The 21239-nt window shown below is 49.0% G+C and overlaps 8 protein-coding genes across 8 annotated transcripts; 4 read left to right on the top strand and 4 right to left on the bottom strand.

Moving 5' to 3' along the window:
- Positions 1 to 552: 552 nt before the first annotated feature.
- JR316_0013029 (uncharacterized protein) lies at positions 553 to 1966 on the top strand (the record flags this gene model as incomplete). Its single annotated transcript, XM_047898644.1, has 6 exons — positions 553 to 568; positions 627 to 975; positions 1038 to 1171; positions 1247 to 1407; positions 1466 to 1566; positions 1645 to 1966. The coding sequence occupies 6 exons, from the start codon at positions 553 to 555 to the stop codon at positions 1964 to 1966; spliced, it is 1083 nt and encodes a 360-aa protein (XP_047742192.1).
- Positions 1967 to 2678: 712 nt separating this feature from the next.
- Positions 2679 to 3670, bottom strand: JR316_0013028 (uncharacterized protein; the record flags this gene model as incomplete). Its single annotated transcript, XM_047898643.1, has 4 exons — positions 2679 to 2969; positions 3022 to 3055; positions 3119 to 3352; positions 3504 to 3670. The coding sequence occupies 4 exons, from the start codon at positions 3668 to 3670 to the stop codon at positions 2679 to 2681; spliced, it is 726 nt and encodes a 241-aa protein (XP_047742191.1).
- A 5888-nt stretch (positions 3671 to 9558) lies between these two features.
- JR316_0013027 (uncharacterized protein) lies at positions 9559 to 10802 on the top strand (the record flags this gene model as incomplete). The annotated part of the gene is made up of 5 exons (XM_047898642.1): positions 9559 to 9628; positions 9695 to 9839; positions 9898 to 10112; positions 10177 to 10224; positions 10285 to 10802. 5 exons carry the CDS (start codon positions 9559 to 9561, stop codon positions 10800 to 10802), a joined length of 996 nt encoding a protein of 331 aa, XP_047742190.1.
- Positions 10803 to 11200: 398 nt separating this feature from the next.
- JR316_0013026 (uncharacterized protein) lies at positions 11201 to 11796 on the top strand (the record flags this gene model as incomplete). The annotated part of the gene is made up of 4 exons (XM_047898641.1): positions 11201 to 11248; positions 11318 to 11352; positions 11424 to 11444; positions 11514 to 11796. 4 exons carry the CDS (start codon positions 11201 to 11203, stop codon positions 11794 to 11796), a joined length of 387 nt encoding a protein of 128 aa, XP_047742189.1.
- Positions 11797 to 12248: 452 nt separating this feature from the next.
- Positions 12249 to 15608, bottom strand: JR316_0013025 (Vacuolar protein-sorting protein BRO1; the record flags this gene model as incomplete). Its single annotated transcript, XM_047898640.1, has 5 exons — positions 12249 to 13215; positions 13283 to 13584; positions 13642 to 14787; positions 14839 to 15350; positions 15425 to 15608. 5 exons carry the CDS (start codon positions 15606 to 15608, stop codon positions 12249 to 12251), a joined length of 3111 nt encoding a protein of 1036 aa, XP_047742188.1.
- A 298-nt stretch (positions 15609 to 15906) lies between these two features.
- JR316_0013024 (uncharacterized protein) lies at positions 15907 to 16438 on the top strand (the record flags this gene model as incomplete). Its single annotated transcript, XM_047898639.1, has 2 exons — positions 15907 to 15957; positions 16280 to 16438. 2 exons carry the CDS (start codon positions 15907 to 15909, stop codon positions 16436 to 16438), a joined length of 210 nt encoding a protein of 69 aa, XP_047742187.1.
- Positions 16439 to 16613: 175 nt separating this feature from the next.
- Positions 16614 to 16884, bottom strand: JR316_0013023 (uncharacterized protein; the record flags this gene model as incomplete). The annotated part of the gene is made up of 2 exons (XM_047898638.1): positions 16614 to 16741; positions 16803 to 16884. 2 exons carry the CDS (start codon positions 16882 to 16884, stop codon positions 16614 to 16616), a joined length of 210 nt encoding a protein of 69 aa, XP_047742186.1.
- Positions 16885 to 17279: 395 nt separating this feature from the next.
- On the bottom strand, positions 17280 to 21209 carry JR316_0013022 (Transcription elongation factor SPT5; the record flags this gene model as incomplete). Its single annotated transcript, XM_047898637.1, has 10 exons — positions 17280 to 17707; positions 17780 to 17960; positions 18023 to 18542; positions 18611 to 18999; positions 19050 to 19239; positions 19294 to 19391; positions 19441 to 20448; positions 20505 to 20746; positions 20800 to 20899; positions 20955 to 21209. 10 exons carry the CDS (start codon positions 21207 to 21209, stop codon positions 17280 to 17282), a joined length of 3411 nt encoding a protein of 1136 aa, XP_047742185.1.
- Positions 21210 to 21239: the final 30 nt, after the last annotated feature.

The raw sequence follows: 21239 nt of genomic DNA, 5'->3' as shown, positions 1-21239 counted from the left end.
CCTCTATAGGTTTACGCAACACGCTTGTGCAGTCTTAGCATCACCTCGAAGATGTTCTCGCTTGTATATGTGTATGCGTGAACGGGGAAAACTTGACGGTGCCGGTGAATGTGATAGAATAGGTTCGCTGTGTGAATCAACTCATGTATCTGAATGTCGGTGAGCTTACTTTCCTCTTCTTCAAACTTACTGGGAGGAGTATGATTCATCCAATTGCACATATAAAGCCTGTTTATCTACATGGTGCACCAGGCGCGAAGTTTCATCCCTGTCTCAGTAACTTTGGTCACTGTCCCTCACTCTGGTCGGTCAACCTACTGCTAGCGGAATTAAAGTTCAATAACGTCACCTTCATTCCAGCTCACTTCAAATTTGCTTTCTTCCCTAATCTTGCCCGACATTGGTCAACTTGTACGTTAACTTCTCTGACAGGATGATGACGTGTAGCATATATTCAATGATGATACGTTACTTGACCTCGTTTCTTTGTAGACTATATAAGCCAGGGGCCGTCTTTGGTTTATCCAACCTAACAAAGAGGGAGTTCTGCACATGCCCGGCATTGGTCGTAAGTGATTTTTTCTGATTCAAGTCTTCTAGCTTCAAACGTGAAATCTTCTACTTAGTGTACTTCAGATTTGAGGACAACCCACGGCGCGCCATTGACTTGCTCGACTGGCTAGATGGACATCCCGAGGAACGAGACGTCATTTTCGACGTCACGGTACCCATCCGGGGCGAAACTCTCACCCTGGGAGCATGCTACGCTCGTGCTGCGCTGCATCTCTATTCAACGGATGACGACGACGGCACCATTCCACAAAGGCTTCAAGCACACGGTATTCATGGCAATCTGGAGGATGCCCTCGCACACCTGAAAAAGCAGCTTGTTCGAAATGTGCCGGATATTGACAAGAGGTTGAACAAGATCTTTATGCCGTTTTCTATGCAGGTAAAGTATCACATCCATGAGAGGTACGTGTTATGACCATCGGTTGATAAACCACATATCCTTCTTTGTAACGACACATTACCAGGTGGAAGAAGACGTACCAAACTGTTAACAAAGAAATTATGGAGTCTAAGCCAGAAATCAAACTCGATAGTATTCTGCGACTGGATGATATTGAATTTAAGCCGAGAGGTACTTGGAAGGTTGGAGAAATACCGGGTAAGATGCAACAAGATAAGCCTTCACTTAGCTCTTTCTAACTTTTTACTAACCCATTTCTCGTCCTCACGTTAGCAGAAACTGAATTTTTGCCTCCCGAATACCTATGGGACAGGTTACACAAGTACTGGAGAAATAACCCAACCTTTAACCAGTATTTAAGGGGTAACCTTAAAAGATCGGGTGGGAGGAGAAGGAGGCGTACTACTTCTGCTCCTTCACACGGGATGTCAACTGTAAGCCTGCCGGTGATACAGTGTATCTCATTCCAAACCGTGTTAATGCGCTCTCCAGAACAGTGACGAGATGTCGCCTTCGAGTTCGGATAGTGAAGCTTCTGGATTTGAAGGGGAAACAGGGGGCCAGCCATCACAGCACCGGCGACGCATCAAAAAGTGCGTATCTCGGAGCCCAAAACCTCTTCGTTGCCTCGTCCCAGGAATTATTTAATGACAACCTGCTTTTATTAATAGGAGCCACACACCGCATGTATCAGTCAAGCGGAGAAACTCCCATTCTGTCTCGGAAATATCAACATCTAGCTCGAGAACTACGCGTAGCAAAACCCGGCACGAGTCTTATAAACACGGACATTGTTCTGCACCCGGAAAACAAAGCGACTATCGCATGCTGGAGCTGAAGATCAAGCTAAAACAACTGGAAAACGAGGGGCAGGAGAAGCAGGCAGCCGCAGAGTTACAACGCTTGAAGTTGCAGGCAGATATGGAGGAACGTAGAAGGAAACATGAGGTGAGAATGCAATTGTTAGGTGCTGAGATGTTCAAGGCAGCGTGAGCGCATCTTTGCTGCCATTTCGGAAGCTTGTGGGAAAGGGTTTATTGCTGAATTTGTCGACTCAAACATGAATATTCATGCCAACTTCACCATTCCGACTGGTTAACTAAGAAGCGCTGCAATTCGATTGATACAGGTTAATCCCTCCTCTTTCTTTGGTTGCATTTCTTTATTCAACGATAAGACACCATCTCCTCCTCTTATTGTTACTTGACAATGTTTCTTAAAATTTAAACATGACTCTCCGTGATGTGAGTCGGGATGTGCTCTTACTTGACAAGTAATTTTCCAACTTGAAAAAGAACATGGTGCATTTGATTCAACAGGTATACTTTCCCTTGTTTGCTTTGTCTTAATTAAACAATGAGCAATAGATATTTCTTATCCTCAGGGTTAATTTATTTTGCATGCAAGATAGTTGATCATTGGATTGTATGTACAACTATCTACCAGTATAATGGAAGATAAAATATACTACATCTGACTCACCTTCAAATGCTGTCAATGGTTAGAGCTGAGCGGAGGAATAAGAGGAAGCACAGGAAAGTAGGAAATCAATGAAGGTGGTGTGCTCTTGGCCGCATTTGATCCCACAAGTGGAACCGAATGCGTTTAGCCCATACGCCACGACAAGGCGGCACACCGGTGTATGGGAAAAAAATTCGTACTCGACGAGTGTCGAGTACGTGTGCCTTTACTACCCAGAGGCGGCTCAGGGTAGTAGGGCCTGCGCGACGCCGTGAGGCGTCTGCTGGCTTTCTAGAAAAGAAACTCCCACCGGATGGTGGGCTTTGTCGATCCGGCCGGAAGGCGCGCGGATGCGACAGTGGCGCCTCGATCGATTTCGAGAGGCGCCTACATTACCGTCCAGCTCTCTTGCCAGCGAGACCCCGCCTACCCGCGGGGTCTCTCCGGGGGACGGTAGGGGTGCGACCGCAGTCGCGCGACGGGTAGGGTTAGTATTGCATTTCAGACGATTCATTGCAGCCATAGAGCACATAACCTGTCGATAGAGTGAGTAAGAGATGTGAATAAAAGAATGCGAGCACACGTACATAGACAGTTTCCTCGTGAGACATATTCAGACACCTAAGAGAAAGGAAGAGTGCGATTAAGTAGATGCTCAAAATGAGTAAAGCAAGTGCAACTTACATAGATTGCACAAGACCGGCTAGGGCGTTGGGCCCCAGCCGGTCATCGATCTCATGGGCGGCGTTTGGCCACCCAATGAGCTTTGCCGGTGAAGCGTTCGGTTTCGAACGCTTCTTCCGACAGTATCCCCAGAACCCGTCTGCGATTCTGGGGACCTTTACCGCCCAAAGTGCAGCCGTTTGGCTACACCAAGGGCGGTAGTGCGGGGCTCGCGAGTGGATGTGAGCCGAGTATCTGTTCAAGATGGAATTGTAAGTATTCCGAACAATACCGCCTTGAAGAAACCATGGACTTGCCTTTGGATCAAACCAGAAGCCATAGCCTGTCATAGCACAATGTGTCAGTCAGTCTGTGAATCTGAAGAAATGATACCAGGAATTCTTACCTTTTAATCAGGCGGCGGGGTCTGGCATAGAATAGCTGACGACGATTAAATCGACGGACCAGGCCGTGTGGCCCAGTCCGTGATGCAGTCGTCGTCTTACCTTCCTCTTTCGCGGAGGAGTTGGGGGTGCATTTCGCTGAGGGATGAGGCTGACGAAAATGCAACATGTTATATACTTCCAGCCCCTGCCTGCCGCTGTCAGCCACTCTCCCAAGGCCACACACAATGAGTAAGACGGCTTTCTCGGCACGCGTTCTATTTCAGGGTTCTTGACATGACGGCAGGCAGTCCATGTTTCCAACCACAGGAAATTACCTGATTTAGAAAATAAATTTTTGCTATGCGAGCCCGTAGACGTGCGGGCGGCCTCCGTATGCTTCGATGGAGTATCAATCAGATAACGCATAATAAAGGAACATCGTTTGTCTTTTTTCGTTGGCCTTAGAAGAAAGGAGTTAGATTGCGCTCACGGGGTACTGATAGTGCCTCTCTTCTGTTCCTCGGCCATGCGCATCTAGGCAGGTTAAAAGCCTCCATGGAAATTTGGTGGGAATTTCTGGAGGCGTTTTGTCATTGTTTCAGAAAAAAATTGCAGGGCCGGACTTCTGGCAGCCGACAATCCGAGGCCTTCTGAGTTCTTCGGTATTCTTTTTACATGCCATTTTGATGTATACAATAACCTGGAACCAACTTGCCTTTAACATATATGATCGTTCCAGTCCATCCATCAACGACTGAAAAAATATGACTAGCCAATCGCCCGCTGGGAACCCGTCCTTTGACAGAATTATGACTCACTCAAACAGGACTGTGCTAGTTGCCCGACACGTTGTACCCACTGCTGGCAAGTTGTACCACGGTTCTCCCCCTAGTACCTAGTGCAATGCAACCGTAGAGTGATATGAAGTTGCAATACCGTTTCGATTTCAGATGGATGTCGGTTTCGGTTTTGTCGATCAAGTTTGGGTCAAGCTTTCGAAATATTCCCAAGTGCCGTTTTGAGTGGCGCGTCTTGTGTGTATGGCGTCATTTTCTCACGGCAATTACCGTTGTCGCGTCTTTTTTCGGCGATCGCCGACCTGGCCCTACTTCGCGCTCAAGTGGATCGTGGCACTCGGGAACGCATGCAATTTAACCCTCTTTGTGGATTTCCTCTACAGTTTACAGAGTCTGCGAATCAAGAGCGGCAGGTCTTTCATTCTCTGACGGATTCCATTCTCCTACACCTTTTCGATGCATCACATCACTCCCTTTTAAATCAAAATAACTTTTACAATTAATGACGGACTTAAAGAACATATTAACGTTTTGAAGAACAGAGGGACGTTCCAAAATTCATTATTCGTTACGGCAAAATGTAGTGTAATTGTATGGAGTGAATAAAAGTAGCAATTCCTCGCAACATAGCCAAGTCGTACCTCTGTCGGAGGATAACTTAGCCTAGAGAGATAGTTAGATTTGTGACCATGTGTTAACGGTAAGAACACATACCTAGACAAAGAAACAGATGATGTAAATGTGTGATTCTATTGTGCGTTTAGTCGATTGACCTTGCCATATTGACAAAGCCAACCTACAAGCCAGCAGCCCAACGACAAGGGAGCACAAGTGTCCCACCGGACACATCCTGCCGGAAAAAATACCAGCCGCTTGTCGCTGAGGACAATCGACTTGTCTTTATCAATCAAGAAATTTCTGATTGATAGGTGGATGGAAACCATCCTTCCAACCCGTCAGCCGCGAGGAAGGCTTTGCTGCTCTGACGTCGGCAACTGATCCGATGCCTCGATCAGAGCGGCAGTGTTCGCAGATACGATGGTATCCTGCGAACCTTTACCAGCTCGTTCAAAGGCAACGAGTGGTAGATTATGCTGCAACCACCTATCATGAGTCTCTTGGGGAGATTTTGTTAGGCAGGAGCCTTGGAACAATCTTTCGACACCTGCGTGGCAGAAAGGTTAGACATATATATCTTCAGAGGAAAGGGCGGCTGTACGTACTTAAAAGCCAAGTCCAGGTTCATACGCTTATACGAATCACCTGAAGAAATGTGAATAATCAGTTGGAAGAATCGACTTGATGTTTGCAGTACATAATTGACTTACTTACATTCTAACAAGTGGGCCGGCTGAGGTAATTGTCCTCACCGGCCAAGTACAGAAAACTCAGTCTTGCAGACGGATCAGAGGTCCGTCTCGCAAGCTTTGCCAATCAGCGATGTGGTTATCGCTGACCGACAGTGTCAACTGAATGCATGAAGCATCCAGGACCTTTACCACTTCAATTCTCCGTGTTCCGGCATGACTGAGAGTGGTAGGTGTCGTTGTCCACGCGAGGGGGATAGGACACGACAGATGAGGAGCAGTGAACTGTACCCAGAGTATTATAAATATGGAAAAATATAATGACACACAAAAAACGTACCGCATACAAGCAGATTCATCGGGCAGGCTTAGAGAAAGTTTAAGAACCTGAAAAGCCAGCTGAGCACTGCACTACAGAGAAGATATCAACACTCACCATTTGCTAGACCACAACGATCCCTTCCGCTCCCCTTTCGATTAGGGGGAATGGCTTTGCCGTTTGGCCACACTATGCGGGAGGTCAGAGTGGTGTGGCGTTGGTTGACAGAAGCCATATCGGAGTGTAAACTCCTCAGGTTTCGTCGTAAGCCCAGGAGCTGCGTCAAAGCCCCACACCGGTCCTGGGATACGCACCTTCACTGTGGCATTGACGATGTCTTCGGAAGATGTTGACAGAACCAACAACCCAGAGCAAGGACGACGATCACCCAGGCATTGAAAGCATATCCAAGACAGAAAGGTCGAAAACACAAGCACGCACTATGAGTCTTCAATGTGACTCTATGGCTCTTTTCGATGGCTCAATGAGCTCTTCACTTTGGCTCTGTGGCTCTTTTCAATGTGGCTCCGTGGCTCTTTTCGATGTGGCCCTGTGGCTCTTTTTGTTGTGGCATATAGCTCTTTTCGATTTGACGAGGAGGTAGACGTAGCAAGATATCGTATCCCAGCAGAACTGTGAACCCGTGTAAGTATGGATGTACCAAATCATTGCGAATGCGAGACATACCTAGAACCCAGCATAGCACAACCTCGCACAAAGAGACACTGGCAGCAGAAGTATAATAGATACCACAAAGAATCTCCCTTACATAGAACTCAGTGATGCGAAACACGGTGAAGATTATATCTGCTTGACTCGTGAGCGAGAAGCGATAAAATCTTTCACCAACCGTAGGGGGGCGTTGGAAGCAGAAGCATAAGAACACACGATGAAGATTATATCTGCTTGACTCGTAAACGAGAAGCGATAAAATCTTTCACCAACCGAAGGGGGGCGTTGGAAGCTGAAGTATAAAAACACACGGTGAAGATTATGTCTGCTTGACTCGCAAGCGAGAAGCGATAAAATCTTTCACCAACCGAAGGGGGCGTTAGGGTAGTCGTGTATGCGTGGGCGGAAGGAGGAAGGCAGAGGCGTCGTCGAGCGGTGTGTGGAGGGAGCAGAGGTGGGGACGGTGGACGAGAAATTTTCAAGACGGCCTGATTTATACCTTGAGGATTGTGTGCCACAACACGGGGGCACCTCGGGGGCCCGCCGACCTTGACTCGTGTTCTATTTTAGGACCTCCACCGGACCATATGACAATCCAATTATTTTCCATTTCTGGAATGAGACTGCAGGACGAGGGCCACCCTGCTGTGTATGGCCACTCCTGGGTATTCCCGAAGCTTCTAATGAGATACTATCCATCAAATCCCAAGTCAGAACGAATCATTTTCTTGCCAATGCCTCATTGTCTTCACGGAAAGGAGTTGAACCGTCCTCACGGTAGGGTCCTAATACCTTTTTTTGACACCTCGCTACGCGTAGCTGTGGAATTAGAAGGCCTGTTTGGAAACACGATGTTGAAAGTAACCTCGTTTCTCTTACCAGGTTATCGGTCTTTCTATGCACGCTTGAAGAATCATCTGTTTAAGGAGGGGTTGAATCCACAATGATCTGTATGCCACATATCGACGTATGTAGTGATCGTCCCGGTACTGATATTACTAGAAAAAAGGAGAGTGGCACAACATTACCATGCTCGATTGAAGAGCATCCTGAGGCGTGAATGCGTCGTTTCAACTTATGAACAAAGATTTTAACTGACCAACGACATCTGTTGAAGTCCCATCAAAAGCAAAGGTATAGAGTCTTAGATGTCCCTAAAAGCCTTGTGCGTTGAACGCAGGGTATTGCAGCGATACCGTTTGGTGCCACTCAAGTGCCACTCCGAATCGATGGTGAAAAAATTGTCAGTGGCACGTTGGTGGCACGGAAGCACCTTGAACGGTCTTCGCCGGCAGACTTTTCACATTCAAACTCCGCATTCACGGATTTTGTGACCCGAATTGTCACACTACGTTCACTCCTCCTTGAACATTGAGCACGAACGTGAACTTTGCATAATGTTCATTCTGATCCCTTTTTCAACGCGAAAGAATGCACCTTTAACAAGTTGTATGCCATTTATATTTCTCTGAGCGACCGGAACAGTGCATCAATGATGAGCTACATCACCTTTTCCTGCCATTCAATCCTACTTGACCGATTTTCAAATTTGGGTCAAGTCGAGTTCAAGTAAGTCTCTAGATCTTTGATGAAAGTAACAAAAGATTGAAAGCTTCTCTTCTTCAGTTATCTCTTATTGTAGGCTTACATTGCTCAAAAGGTTCAAAGTCCTTGCCGCACTTTCTATTCGCCCATCGAGTTGTTGTCTTGTCATCAGCGCTAGACTGGTCATGTAACATCGTGAAAGCCGCTCGTCAGACTTTTAGGGCGCATACATACAGTCATACAGATGGTGCACAACGCCAGTGTCCACTGGTTGGGAGGGAAGTTGCCTAGGCCACCATTCATTCCACCGCATCGCATCGATCGACGTCAACAGCTAAGTTAGGTGAGGTTTCGTTGTTGATCTACTCCAGCTATAGGGGTTTTTATCTATTCTTACAGTATGGGATATTCATAGATTGACTGTGTGATTACAAACGCCTTTTCTTATTATAGACCGTCTACTCGAGCATATATTTTTCTCGACATTCAATTCGATGCATGTGGAAGCGTCAAACTTCGCAGGGGTGGGCAGTGATGAAGCTGTAAATCCATGACAGGTCGTTGCTAACTCGAAATTCGACGTTGGAACCTGTGCGATTCATATGTGCTATTGATGAAGTCTTCTCCACACTGGACTGCACTGGACCTCGAATCTCAGAGCGCAGGCTGGAATTCGCGCGCTACATTCTATTGTCGATCATTTTTGCTTCTGCGCCCACTTTTCATTTGGTTGTCACGCCTACAAAACCACTTATTCAACTAAACTGACGCTGGCTGACGCTACTCTCCTCTAACTCGACATTCCCAAAGAGAAACAATACAGCTTGGTTTTGGGTGATTTTCCCAGAGGTTAAAGTAGTCCATCGAGAACGGTTATGCTCAGGACGCTCCCTGGGAATGCTTGATGCTGTTTATGTTCAGGTTCGTGATACGTTCTCCCTCCTATTGAGTATACTAACAGCTGGATTCTATTTTGATCCAGGAGTTGAGCTATCTTTAATCTGGCACCCTCAATCTCATAATTTAATTGCGGAAATGGCATTGCAATCAGTCAACAGTCGGCACCCTTTTCCCTGGGCTGACGAGCGAACACCTTCTCCGCTTGTTACCAGCGTAGTTTTGGCAGGTTTAAGCATTCCAGCTCCATAATGTGTGATTGTTCATCTGATGCCTATGACATCCTGTCTAGTGCCTGTCGATCGGTGGGTCTTTCGGTACCTCCGTGCTTGTCAAGCAGGGGAGCAGGGGCTGAGGAAAAGCATATAAACGCACAGAATCTCTTGCTTCCCTAATATTCATCTTTCATTTTGGTTCCCCAGAGGAGACCTGGTGTCCTCTTCCCTTCCTTTTTTATTTTCATTGTTTTGGTTTATTCGATTGATTCGTTTGTGCACAACTCTTTTCAAAAGTCGACTTTCTTTATAACAACACTACTATGACTCGGATCCCGAGAACTCTCCTTGCCACTGTGCTCACCGCTTGCTTGTGGCAGTCAACTTTTGCTGGTATGTAGCCTCGCTTGAGCTGGGTTGGAGACCAGATTTGACGCTGATATAATTTTCGTTAACCAGCGCCTATTGCTCAGCCATTCGATGTGCGCACAATTGAACAGCGTGATCTCGCTTCCATCCTCCAGAACATCGAATGTTCCGCATCTGCTAAGGCTGTCGTATCTGGCCTCAGCTCAGCCCTTGGTGTCCTCAACAAGATCAACACGTATGTCCTAATCTTTGATATCACAATGCTGAGCTCCTAAATATTCAAATCTATTTAGCACGGATGCTACTCTGACCAAGGATATCGCTTCTGTCAAGGGCTTCCTCAATAAGGCTAACACTGTCGGGCAGGCGATTGTCGGCGCTTGCAACAAGGCTTCAGCATCGGCTGCCTCGTCAGCTGCTTCCTCTGCCCAGTCAGCGGCTGCTGCTGCTGCGCAAAAGGCGGCCTCCTCCGCTGCCCAGAAAGCCGCCTCTGGTGGGTCCAGTGCTTGTAAGTGATATATTTTTGTTTCTTTTTAATGCTTAATACCGATCTAACTTTGCTTTTTTAATAGCAAAGGGATCGTCAGGATCTAGTGGAAGCAATGCCTCTGCCTCTGCTGGTGGGTCTTTTCATTAAATTTACAATCCAAAACTGTTGTCTGATAAACGCGCCGATAAAGCCTCTGCTGCTCCAACGGACCCCACGTCAACTGATACCTCTGACCAAGCTGCTTCGACCGCACCGACGAGCACCGACACCTCCGACGCGGCTGCTTCTACTGACCCTACATCGACCGATACGTCTGACGCTGCAACTTCTACCGACCCTACGTCGACTGATACCGCCGACGCCGCTGCCTCCAGCGACGGCACCGATGCAACTGACGGTACTGACGGCACGGATGGTACTGATGGTACCGATGGCACGGATGGCACTGACGGTACTGACGGTACTGACGGTACTGACGACACCACCGATACCACCGACGACACTGACGACGGTCTCGGCGCTGACGATCCTGCTCTCGATGTCGGCGACGACTCTGCTGATACCGGTGAAGACGGTGCTGACGATGGCGGTGACGACGGTGGTGATGATGGAGGCGACGACTTTGGCGATGACGGCGGCGACGACGACTTTGGAGATGACGGCGGCGACGACGACTTTGGAGACGATGGTGGTGACGACGATTTCTGATCCTTTTACTTAGCAAACACTTTTTTTTCCAATTTTTTTCAGTTTCGCTTTGGTATTTTTTTGGGTCCTTTTAAGTTTTCGTCGTTTTGCATGTACACTTTATCGCATTTTTTGACTGTTCGACTTTTTCTTCGAATCATTCGAATATCTAGCACACTTAATCCAAAACATTTGATGCAACCTATGTAATCGCTTTCTTGCGACCACATATAAGAAGAACCTTGAAAGAGTGTACGTGTCTACCAGAAATAGCGAAATGTTGAATGTAAGGAATCAAACAAGGTCAGAAAACGAAGTCGTGAGTAGAAGTAACGAGCTCGGCGTTTTCCGGATGGCATGCTCAACGGGAGCACCTCATCCACAGACGTTGGCAGCAAACAGCCAACAGACCTTCCGCCATGTCCGTTCTCCTAGGCCCACTTTCCGGCGCGCTGGTCGCTGGCGGGGTACGTCCACTCCACTCCCTCTACGAAAACGTCTAGCGCAATCCGTTAACTCTAGCAAACCAACGATAGATCTACTACGGCTTTTCTAATCTCATGCAAACGCGGTACGCAGAAAATTCACAGTATCGCAAGAGCGTTCACAGAAGAACTCAATATTAAATAACTCACACATCAGGACACAGCAGCATATCAAAGAGTGCGTTTCCGACGTCCATATATCTAGATAAACACCCATACTCATACTCATACGGCGGAATGTTCACAGCTTGCACACACTGAGCGTCCGGCTCGTGGAAACTCCCAATGTCATCCTTGCGCCGCCCTCAGCAGCGGCTCGTGTCAAGCCGCACAACTTCACGACGGAGCTCAAGGCGCGGTGGAACAACGAGGTAGAGTGCCTCTTCCGGGGGATCCAGAATCTCGATCGCAGCGCGGTAGAATGGGGGCGGACACTGTTGTACAGTTCTTCGGGAAAAGAGGACAAGGGTGCGGGTGAAGCGCCAGCGACAAAGGTTCCAACAGCATCTGCGGAGACGGCTTCATCATGAAAAAGGTGGTTTTGGCGCTAATACTTTGCGTGTTTTATTCCGGAGCAGACTTACTTCCACTTGTAGAGCGTATTGCATTTTTTTGCAATAATAGAATCTAGATACCCCTTATACCAGCACGTACCACCAGCCATCGTTATCATTAGGAGAACAAAGGACATTGCTGAAATCGCCGTTATGATTCGAGATCGGCCATTGGCCATTATCCTTCGAACTCTCAAACCAAACAACGAGATCCAACATACATATTCACGTCCACCATCACTACCACAACTGTTTACACTCACAATAACACTCACAGAGAATACAACAAAAACTGGAAATAAATAAAATACACACAATCCGCATCGACATTCCTGCGTTGAGGTGTTAAGGGCCTTAAGGGGTGACCACATGCATCCCGATGACCAGCTAAAGCTAAGCCAAAGCACAGTTCACATATAACCCATTAATCACCTCCCATACCCCTGTTGCGAATACCCACTACTAGGGGGGTACGACGTAGGTGGGGGTGGCGGCGTCTGATAACTTGAATACTGTGGCTGCTGACCAGGAGGCGGCGGGGGCATCTGGTACCCTCCTTGCTGCTGCTGCTGCTGCTGTGGTTGATACCCCTGATACTGCTGCGACTGGGGTTGTGGGGGAGGCGGGGGGAACTGTGTGCTCCCATAATGATTCTGCTGCTGTGGCGGCTGTTGAGAATAATACCCTCCCGCACCACCACCGTACCCAGAGTTTTGTTGAGCAGGCTGTGACGGCGGAGGCGGTGGCGGCGGCTGACTAGGCGCAGAAGGATTGAACAATCCCAGATTTGCGTATGGGTCTACCGCCGGGGCAGATGGCGACGTCGTTGAATACGACGATGAATGCGCAGGTGGCCGTGGTGGCGGCGGGGGAAGGAACGACGAGGACTGTTGCTGAGGGGGTGGGGGTGGGAGGTTACCATACGGTGACGGATTACCATACTGTTGTGGTTGTTGGTATGAATACTGAGATGGCTGGGATGAAGGTGGCGGAGGGGGAGGTGCACTTGCGTACGGTGACGGCGCATGCTGTTGCTGCTGTTGTCCAGCTCCGTAAGATGAATTGGCACCATTTCCGTAAGGTTGCGTTGGTGGTGGGCTCGTCTGCCAAGAATGTTGAGGTGGTTGCTGGGGCGGCGATGGTGCATTCTGCAGACTAAGCGAAGAAAAGGCACTATCCAAAGTTGCTTGACGAGGAGGAGGCGGTGGAAGAGGAGGTTTAGATGCCAACGGGGGCGGCGGTGGTGGTGAAGTCGCAGACGCCAGTCTCTTCTCCGTTTCCAGTTTCGCAACAAGTGCTTCACGTTCGACACCGCGTTCCGTTATGTACGAACGCACGTGTGTACCAAGTTTAGAGACGAGTTCTGTCAGCTCGGTGTAAAACTGGAGCCCCTTCCTGTAAACACACAACATAAGTTGTCACCAAAGAATTTTTTTGGGATCATTGAATGAACGAGACTCACGCCAATCCGTCCCGGACCTCCATATACCCATCTCTAGCCCGCGAAAACCGCCTCACAGTATCTTTCTTCCTCTTTTCCCTTTCTTCCCACTTCCGCGCGCCCGCACCACGTCCAGCAAGTTCTTTTAGACCCTTCCACAGTGTGGTGACCTCCTGCAGCGCCATTTCCTGATGGTGTACCGTGGATGCCAGCCGTTGCTGATACGGCCGGAATTTCTCGAGCTCAGCAGCGAAGAGGGTTGGTTCGACACCTGCATTGCGTCTGTTGAGAAGTAGGAGATGGGAAACGTCGTCTGTTTGAATCTAAAAACATGGGACAATGAGAATGACGTAAAACGCTGCTAAGTAAAAGGGACATACCTTCTCTTTCAGATCTTTGAGAACCTCCCCTCGTTCCTTAGAGATCAGATTGAGTCTTTTCAACCGCTCTTCAATCTCATCGACGTATCCCTTGATCTTCGTTCTTTCCTTTGATTCGTCGGCATCATTATCCACGTCCAGGTCAAGTAGGTTATCTGGCTTCGAACCGCCCCTCTCCGAAAACAGTTGTTCGACCTGTGGACTCAGCAACAACTGGATATCACTCCTCACCGAGTCCCACAACGCTGTCACCTGCTGGTCTGACGCTGCTGCAGCCTCCAGCGCACCAAAATGCGACTTGAGATCCTGCCTAAAGTTCTTCGTAATCGTCGCGCTCGGCGCCTGCGACCACAGATGCTCATATTTGACTCTCATCACCTCGCACTCCTTTGACTCGGCATCCAGATCGCGCGAAATCGCCTCCAGATCGTGGTGCACGTTGCCCTTGAGGCTGTTGAGCGCACGCATCAGCCCGTCAACGCCGTCCCGATCCTCAACGAGCGCGATGTCCTCCTTCCATCGCCGCACATCTATCGGGACCTCGTCCCCACCCCCTACCTCGCCCTCTGCCATTGCCTTAAAGCGCACAAGCCCCTCTTTGACGCCAAGCCCATCCAGTGCACTCCGTGCCTCTCCTTCCGCCGCATCCGCCTTCTCCACCTCCCCACGCACCAGCTTTGCCTTCTCCTCCGAATACACAGACGCGCTCTCATGCACACTAAGTGGCACGAGCCTGATAAAGAAATCCTGCCCAATCGTCTTCTGCACCTCGGGCGCACCATAGACGTCGTGGATGTGTATCGGGGTTGCCACAACCGTCTTCTCAATCTGCGGCAAAGCCTCGAACGCGGGAAGGATTGCGTTGTAAATGAGGTCGTTCTCACGCGTCGCTTCAGCCTTTTTGTCGGAGCAGATGACGAGGTGCGCCTTGGTGCGCTCGGCGATGGCGGTGCCTGCGTCGGCGGGAAGGTTGGGGGACATGTTGGACACGAACATGGAGCCGAAGCTGCTTGCAGTCCGGCTAGCTTCTTTCGCGAGCGATTCCGCTTGGATGAAGCGGACGAGAGCGTCGCCGTGCTTGTTGGCTGCATTATCTGCGAGGCCACGGTGGTATTGGGCGAGTGAGGAGAAATATTTAGCTTTAATCTGTCATGGGTGAGTATATGCTGCTGGACATAAACCATGTTTGATGCGTACCTGTATAAGAGTAACCCAGTTGCGGTCAAAGATGCCTTTGCCCATGAATTCCTTCACATCCTCCGTCAATGACGTATACATTGACGCGGCTTGCTGCCCAATTTTTGACACCAAAGCATTGCCTTTCTTTTCCTCTGTGCATTTTTCGAAAAATACCTCTGTTGCTTGGGCGAGAATGATGTTGATGAGGAACTTGACAACCTCGCGACTGAGATCTGTTGATGGCGCATGCAGGAAATTCTCATTGATGTACGTGAGCATGCCTGCGCAAGCTCTGAAGTAGTAGAATGCGCGCTTTAGACCCTCGGGATCCGATCTGCTCTGGCTTGCAGCGATAGCAGAATGTGTCCCAGCGATCTGGAACAAGACTGACGCCTTCTCATACGCAATAGACGTCTGCGTGATCAACTTGTTCGTGAACGCGTCATGCCATGGAAAGTTGACTCGAATCTCCGAGAACCGCAGCTCCAGCAGTTCGAGTTGGCCAAAGTACTTGTAGAGGAGGTCTCGCGCTATAGATATGCATCGATATGCGCTGTTAGTATGGTGATACTTGGGCGCGCCAGAGATAGGGATATATGCGCACCTGTGATATCGCTCCCTGCACCCCGTACAGCGTCCTGGCGACAACGCTGCAGGGCTGAGCACTCTGCAGCATAATTATCTGGACTCTCTCCGTAAGATTGTGAAATAAGGTTGCGTATTGGCGTCGTCCAGTCGACCTCCTCTGTGGTCTTCTTAGGAATCGATATCATGGGTGATTGCGCCATTCTGCTGGCTGCAAGGGGTGGAATACAAAGTCAAGATTGGGGGGGCGTATGTGATAAAGATGATTAGCCGAGTCCTGCGCAGCTTTAAGTATGTGTGTATGAGAACGCAGCTGGACACTGGCGCCGATGATGAAGGCCGCAGCCAATGAATGGGTGCAGTGCCCGACACTTGGGATTATCAGTCTTTCCTTTTCTGGCTGATTGGCAGTGCCCCTGAGACCAAACACGGTGCTCACGGTTGCTCCCGTCGTGCTCGTCCATTCGGCCTGCATTACAGTTCCAAGACCCCTCATTAAACATGTCCGCCACACAAAAGCCAGTGTCCAGCGAGGATATTTTAGGCCAGAAAGTGCGTATGTGCATACTCTACGTTATACTTCTCAAGCTGATGTCTCTTGCAGTATGATCGGTGCTGTAAGTCTCGTATTCACATTCGCGGTTTGGTATCATCAGTTAACCGGGTGTAATCACACAAAGTGGCGGACCTCCTTGTGAAGGCGTAAGTCTGCACCTTGACGAACCCAATATTCTCATGCTGACAATACCCACAGAGGTGTCGGCTTTGGCGCAGGCGTTGTCGCCTCCGTTATCCTCTTCCGCCGTTCGTGTCTCCAAATATCCAACGTCACTCTCAATCCGAAACTAAATCCCCATTTCCATTCTTTCTGCAGGACGGACATGGCCCATCGCGCTATCCACTGGCTTTGGAGCGGGAGCGGCCTGGGCTGACTGCGACCGCTCATTCAACCCCGCCAGAATCCCCGGCACACGCATCATCCCCCAATCAGAAGCTCCACCAAGCAAATAAGCGCGTTTCTCGTTCCATGTGAAGTGGAGAGGAGGGCACTTTAGAGCAGAGGGCATAGTATGGGGTTGGTTATTTTATTCATCTCGCTCGGCAGCGTGTACACATCCTGCGATAAGTAGTCGTTTTCCACATTGCCATCGTCCATGACGAAACCGGGCCAGAATTCATAGAGTTTCTTCTATTCATCCTACACCACATCAAATAATCTTTGGCGTTCCATCCTTCTTCTGCGTTTCCAAAATCCTCATGTTCTGATTCTCAGCGTCCAACGCGCTGGGCAACTTGCGCTGATCCTCTCCAAGCACCAGCCGCTTGTACAAAACAACTAAGAAGAAAAGTCGTCTAAGAAATTTCCCATGCGTGAAACTGGAGAAGACGTTACGCACATGAACACGCTGTTATAATAGGCAGCGTAACAATGATGGTTCGTATTCGACGAGCTTCGAGAGGAAGACTCTGTTTGGCCATGACCGTTGTTGGTAAGAAGAACTTTACCAGTTGAGTCTTCGACGCGTCGGCACAAATCAAATTCAAAACACGATCAAACCTCATTCGACCTCTTAACGCTTCTACACTCTATTTGGCCCTTCTATCTAATATTTTAACACATCTACAACGCTACAAAACGCGCTGAAACAACGCTTAACAGTATAATGACAGAATAATCCCAGTTGATAGAATTTGTGCCTACTATACAAATATGGTTGAAATTAAAAAATGGGTGAGACGAACACAACAAAAAAAAAGACGGATGAAGAAATGTGGAAAAGTACACTGCCAAAAGTAGGGAAACATGCCGGCCATGCGAAGATGAAAGTGACAAATAGAACAGGTCAAAGGGGGAGGGAAAACAACAAAAAAAATTAGAAACTGCCCTCCTCATACATCGCCCCTACCAGATTCATGGGCACATTATCAATATTCAACGGTGTCTCCTTGCTCGAAACGACAACCTTCTTATCCCCAGGCTCAGGCTTCTCTCTGATTACCAGCGCATTTCCTATCCTCTTGCCCCCAAGTACTAGCACTTCCTCGTTGCTGTACGACGGTTGCACAGGTACAACGCAACTCGACGGTAAACTGACCTCCTCTGACTGCCCCGGGCGATCCATGAACCTGACGAGCACCGTTTGCTGGAACGCCGTGGGAACCTTCTGTGCAGTGGTGATGCGTCCGCGGCGGCCGTTGTATTCGCTATAGTTGGAGCGGCCTTGTTTGCTGTCGACGATGACTTTAACGCGCCCGATGTAATTCACAAGTTCTGGTTCGAACATCCACTCTCCGTCAAGGTCTGGATTGAAAATGAAATAAAAAGTCAGAATTTGTATGGGGGCGAGTGTGCGAAAATTTCTGTTATGCGTACCTTCATCTGGATTGGTAAGTTCGAAGACATTTGGCATAACACCAGGTGTGGCAACGTTATGTGCGTCGGCACTCCACCCACCAGCAGCTGGCGTTTGGATATGGGGGGCCGGAGTTGCATACGCAGGCGTAGGACCAGCATGCAGGCCAGGTGTAGGGGCAGCACCAGGAGTAGGTGCACTCTGATCACAAAGGAAACATGATCAATCTCTTAACAATCACAAGATAAACAGAAAGGACGTACCCAGCTATCCCATGGCGTCGGTGCGGATGCCACGCCCCTAGAAGGCGACCCCCACCCTTCGTTCTGGGGTGCAGGCGCGTTCCATGCCGGTGCCTGCGTCGCCCGTCCAGGCGTCTGCCATCCACCCACATTCCTGCCAGGCGTCGCACCACCCCAGCCCGCGCCACTCGTCGCACCAGCGTTCGCACCCGTCGCATACGGATTCGGCGTACGCGAGCTCACATTCCACGCCGGCGTCCGTCCGCCATCCGCGTATGGATTGGGTGTACGCGACGAAGCGTTCCACGCCGGCGTACGACTGTCCGAGTATGGATTTGGTGTCCGTGATGACGCATTCCACGCGGGCGTGCGCGAATCGCCGCTGTATGGGTTGGGCGTTTTGCCCGAGTTGTACGGTGTACGACCACCATTGTTCATGGGTTGCCCGCCGTATCCACCCATTCCCGGACCAGGTAAAGCGGGTGTCGCGAAGCCGGTATTTCTTGGGGCCTTATCCAAGGGCTCTAAACGACCATCAGGGCTGGACAAAAAATTGTCAGTAGATCACTCAAAATTAAAATCGATGATAGGAATAGAACAAAAACGCACTAGCGCCTATAGATTTTTGTCTTTTCAATCATGATGATTTTGTTGCCTGTCCTCAACTCTACGCGAGCAATGGGCCCATTGGTGTCTTTGATCGTGCCAACATAGCCCTTATGTGGACCCTTGATGACGGTAACAGTTGCTCCAATATCACGATCCCTAGGACCTCTCCCCATATTGCCAGATCCCACCATTCCGCCAGTTGGGGCAACCATAGCGGGGTTCATTTTTGATAGATCAGCACCAGCCGTCTTCAACACGTTACTCTTGGGCGCCAATGAAGCCAATGAACGAGTCCGCGTTACGAAGACACCGCTATTTTCAGCAATATCCCGGTTGTGCAAGAATGCAAAGAAAGATTGATGCGTATGCAACACACGACCTTTTCGTCCCTGCAAAAAATCAGAACAGGGTGATAATATTGAAATTAATAAAACTTTACCTCTCCATCGACCTCTTTCACGTTGTCGTTGACACGCAGCTCATGGCCTTCTGAATCGGTTGCGATGGCTCTGTGGGAGTCGCGGCGCATGGAAATCTGGTGAGGTTGAACGAGGCGGACTTGACCATGCTGATCGAGCACCCTGAAAGAGTCCCGTTCGGTTTTGAAAATAACACCAACAGTTTGAGCACTAAATCAAGGGGTATAAGCATGGATATCACCATAGTCAAGATATGCAACATACTCAAGTTGAACGAGATCATAAAGTTCATAATTCCCAACCACGTTGGAGCCGGAACCAACTTCCGCAGCTTCACGTAAGTCTTTAGAGAAAACAGATATCTGGAAGGCGACTTAGGGATAGGCATGCTAAAATTAAACAAATTCTCACCTCTTGCATTGACATATCGGACACAAAAGTGACCACATTTTCAGATACAGATACCACAAGACCCGTCTCATCAGCATTCTGACCCGCCATAACCTTAACATGATCTCCAGGTTTGAATCTTTTGCGCACGCTTCGAGCTGCAATCTCCATCTTTTGTCCTTCAAGGTCCAATCCCTGCGCAGTGATAGTCACGATTTCACCATGGATCTCATCTACGACACCATGGACGCCCGATTGTTCCCCTTCAAAGACTTCAACATGATCTCCGGGTTGCAGGACAGAGATAGCTGCTTTTCTTGATGCCTCAGCGATAGCAGACAAGTTGACAGGGTTATCGTCGCCTCCATCCTGTCGTCGGGTAAACTGAGTAATCTCGTCCAAAGTAGGATTCACATCTTCCGTAATCAAAGCATTTGCTTTGAAGTCCTTCTCCAAGAATCCATCCTTGTAGGTATCGTTCTGGAAAACAAACGCCTGATTTCGTTTGGTTACATTCTTGCGGCCGTAAACTTTGAGAATTTCCTCGTAGTTGAACAGTCGCTGTGGCGGTCGCATCGAGCCGGGACCAGTCGCAGTCTTCTTGCGCTTTTTGCCTTGCGGGTCAATTGACATATCATCCCGAGGGTTCATGTCTATTCTCGGGATAAGACGCACGCCAACATCTTCTCCGGTATCCGTCTGGTCCATTACTTGAGCCAGATCACCCGCATATTTTCCGCGTCGTATCCTAACCCAGGCGCCAATGTCAAGCGTAGCCTCCTGCTTTTTGATTTGCAGAAGGCTAGCCATTTCCTCAATAGGGACGAGTTGAATACCACGACTGGGGTATACACCAACAAGACCATTGCATGCTTCTTGAACTTGTTTAGAACTGCGGGCTTCGACGTAGATCATACCGGGTAATGAATCACGTTGGAAAGCTGAGACGATGCTGAGGGGACGTGCGGTATATTCGACGTCGATGGCTTTCCTCATGAGACTGAATACAATGTCGCGTTCGCGACCCGGCTGGTCGTTACGTCAACAAAACAAAGTTATTCCTGTAATACCAACACAAAACATACCTTCACGCGGACTTGCCAAAGACTGGCGTCGTGCACAGACGGCATAAGAAGTCGTTGTGGTATCTCGTTCATATCGCCAGTATATGGAGCAGCTCGATCTCGGTGGCGACGAGCTACTGCTTTAGCAATCTCCTCCGGGCTCCTGCTGTCCTCTTCCTCAAAGTGACGCGAGCTATCGAGAAGCGCGTTGGTTCGTCTTGTTACATCGTCGTCCACGTCATGTTCATTGGTGATAAAAGTGTCTTGATCACAGTCAACACTCCATACAAAATGGATTGCAGGTGGATCTACTAACCTGCACCGTATTCTTCATCCTCCTCTTCCTCTTCCTCCTCTTCGCTGACTTCGGCCTCAATATCAAGGAATCTGCTCAAAGCGGAACGCTTATGACGATGCTATAACAAGGGTCAATTTAAACGAATAAGACGAAAATTCAATCTCCTCACACACCTTAGCACGTTTCTTTCCCTTTCTACCATGCATTTCTTCCTCTTCTTCCTCCTCCTCTTCATCGTCCTCATCTTCTTCCTCTTCGTCATCTTCCTCTTCGTCATCTTCCTCCTGGTGCCTTCTTGAAGACTTGTTTTTCTTGCGAGAGTCGTCCATCACTTCGTCGTCATCTTCAACATTTTCGTCTTCTTCAGCATGCCCATCCTCATCCTCTTCTTCATTTCTAAACATGTGCTGGTCTTCCTCGTCCGACATGGTGGTGGTAATGGTTCAAAAAAGCAAAGT

The sequence above is a fragment of the Psilocybe cubensis genome, chromosome 13, assembly GCF_017499595.1.
Source record: "Psilocybe cubensis strain MGC-MH-2018 chromosome 13, whole genome shotgun sequence".
Lineage (NCBI taxonomy): Eukaryota > Fungi > Basidiomycota > Agaricomycetes > Agaricales > Agrocybaceae > Psilocybe > Psilocybe cubensis.
The sequence above is the reverse complement of the archived record's forward strand: the minus strand, read 5'-3'. Positions and strand labels throughout refer to the sequence as shown.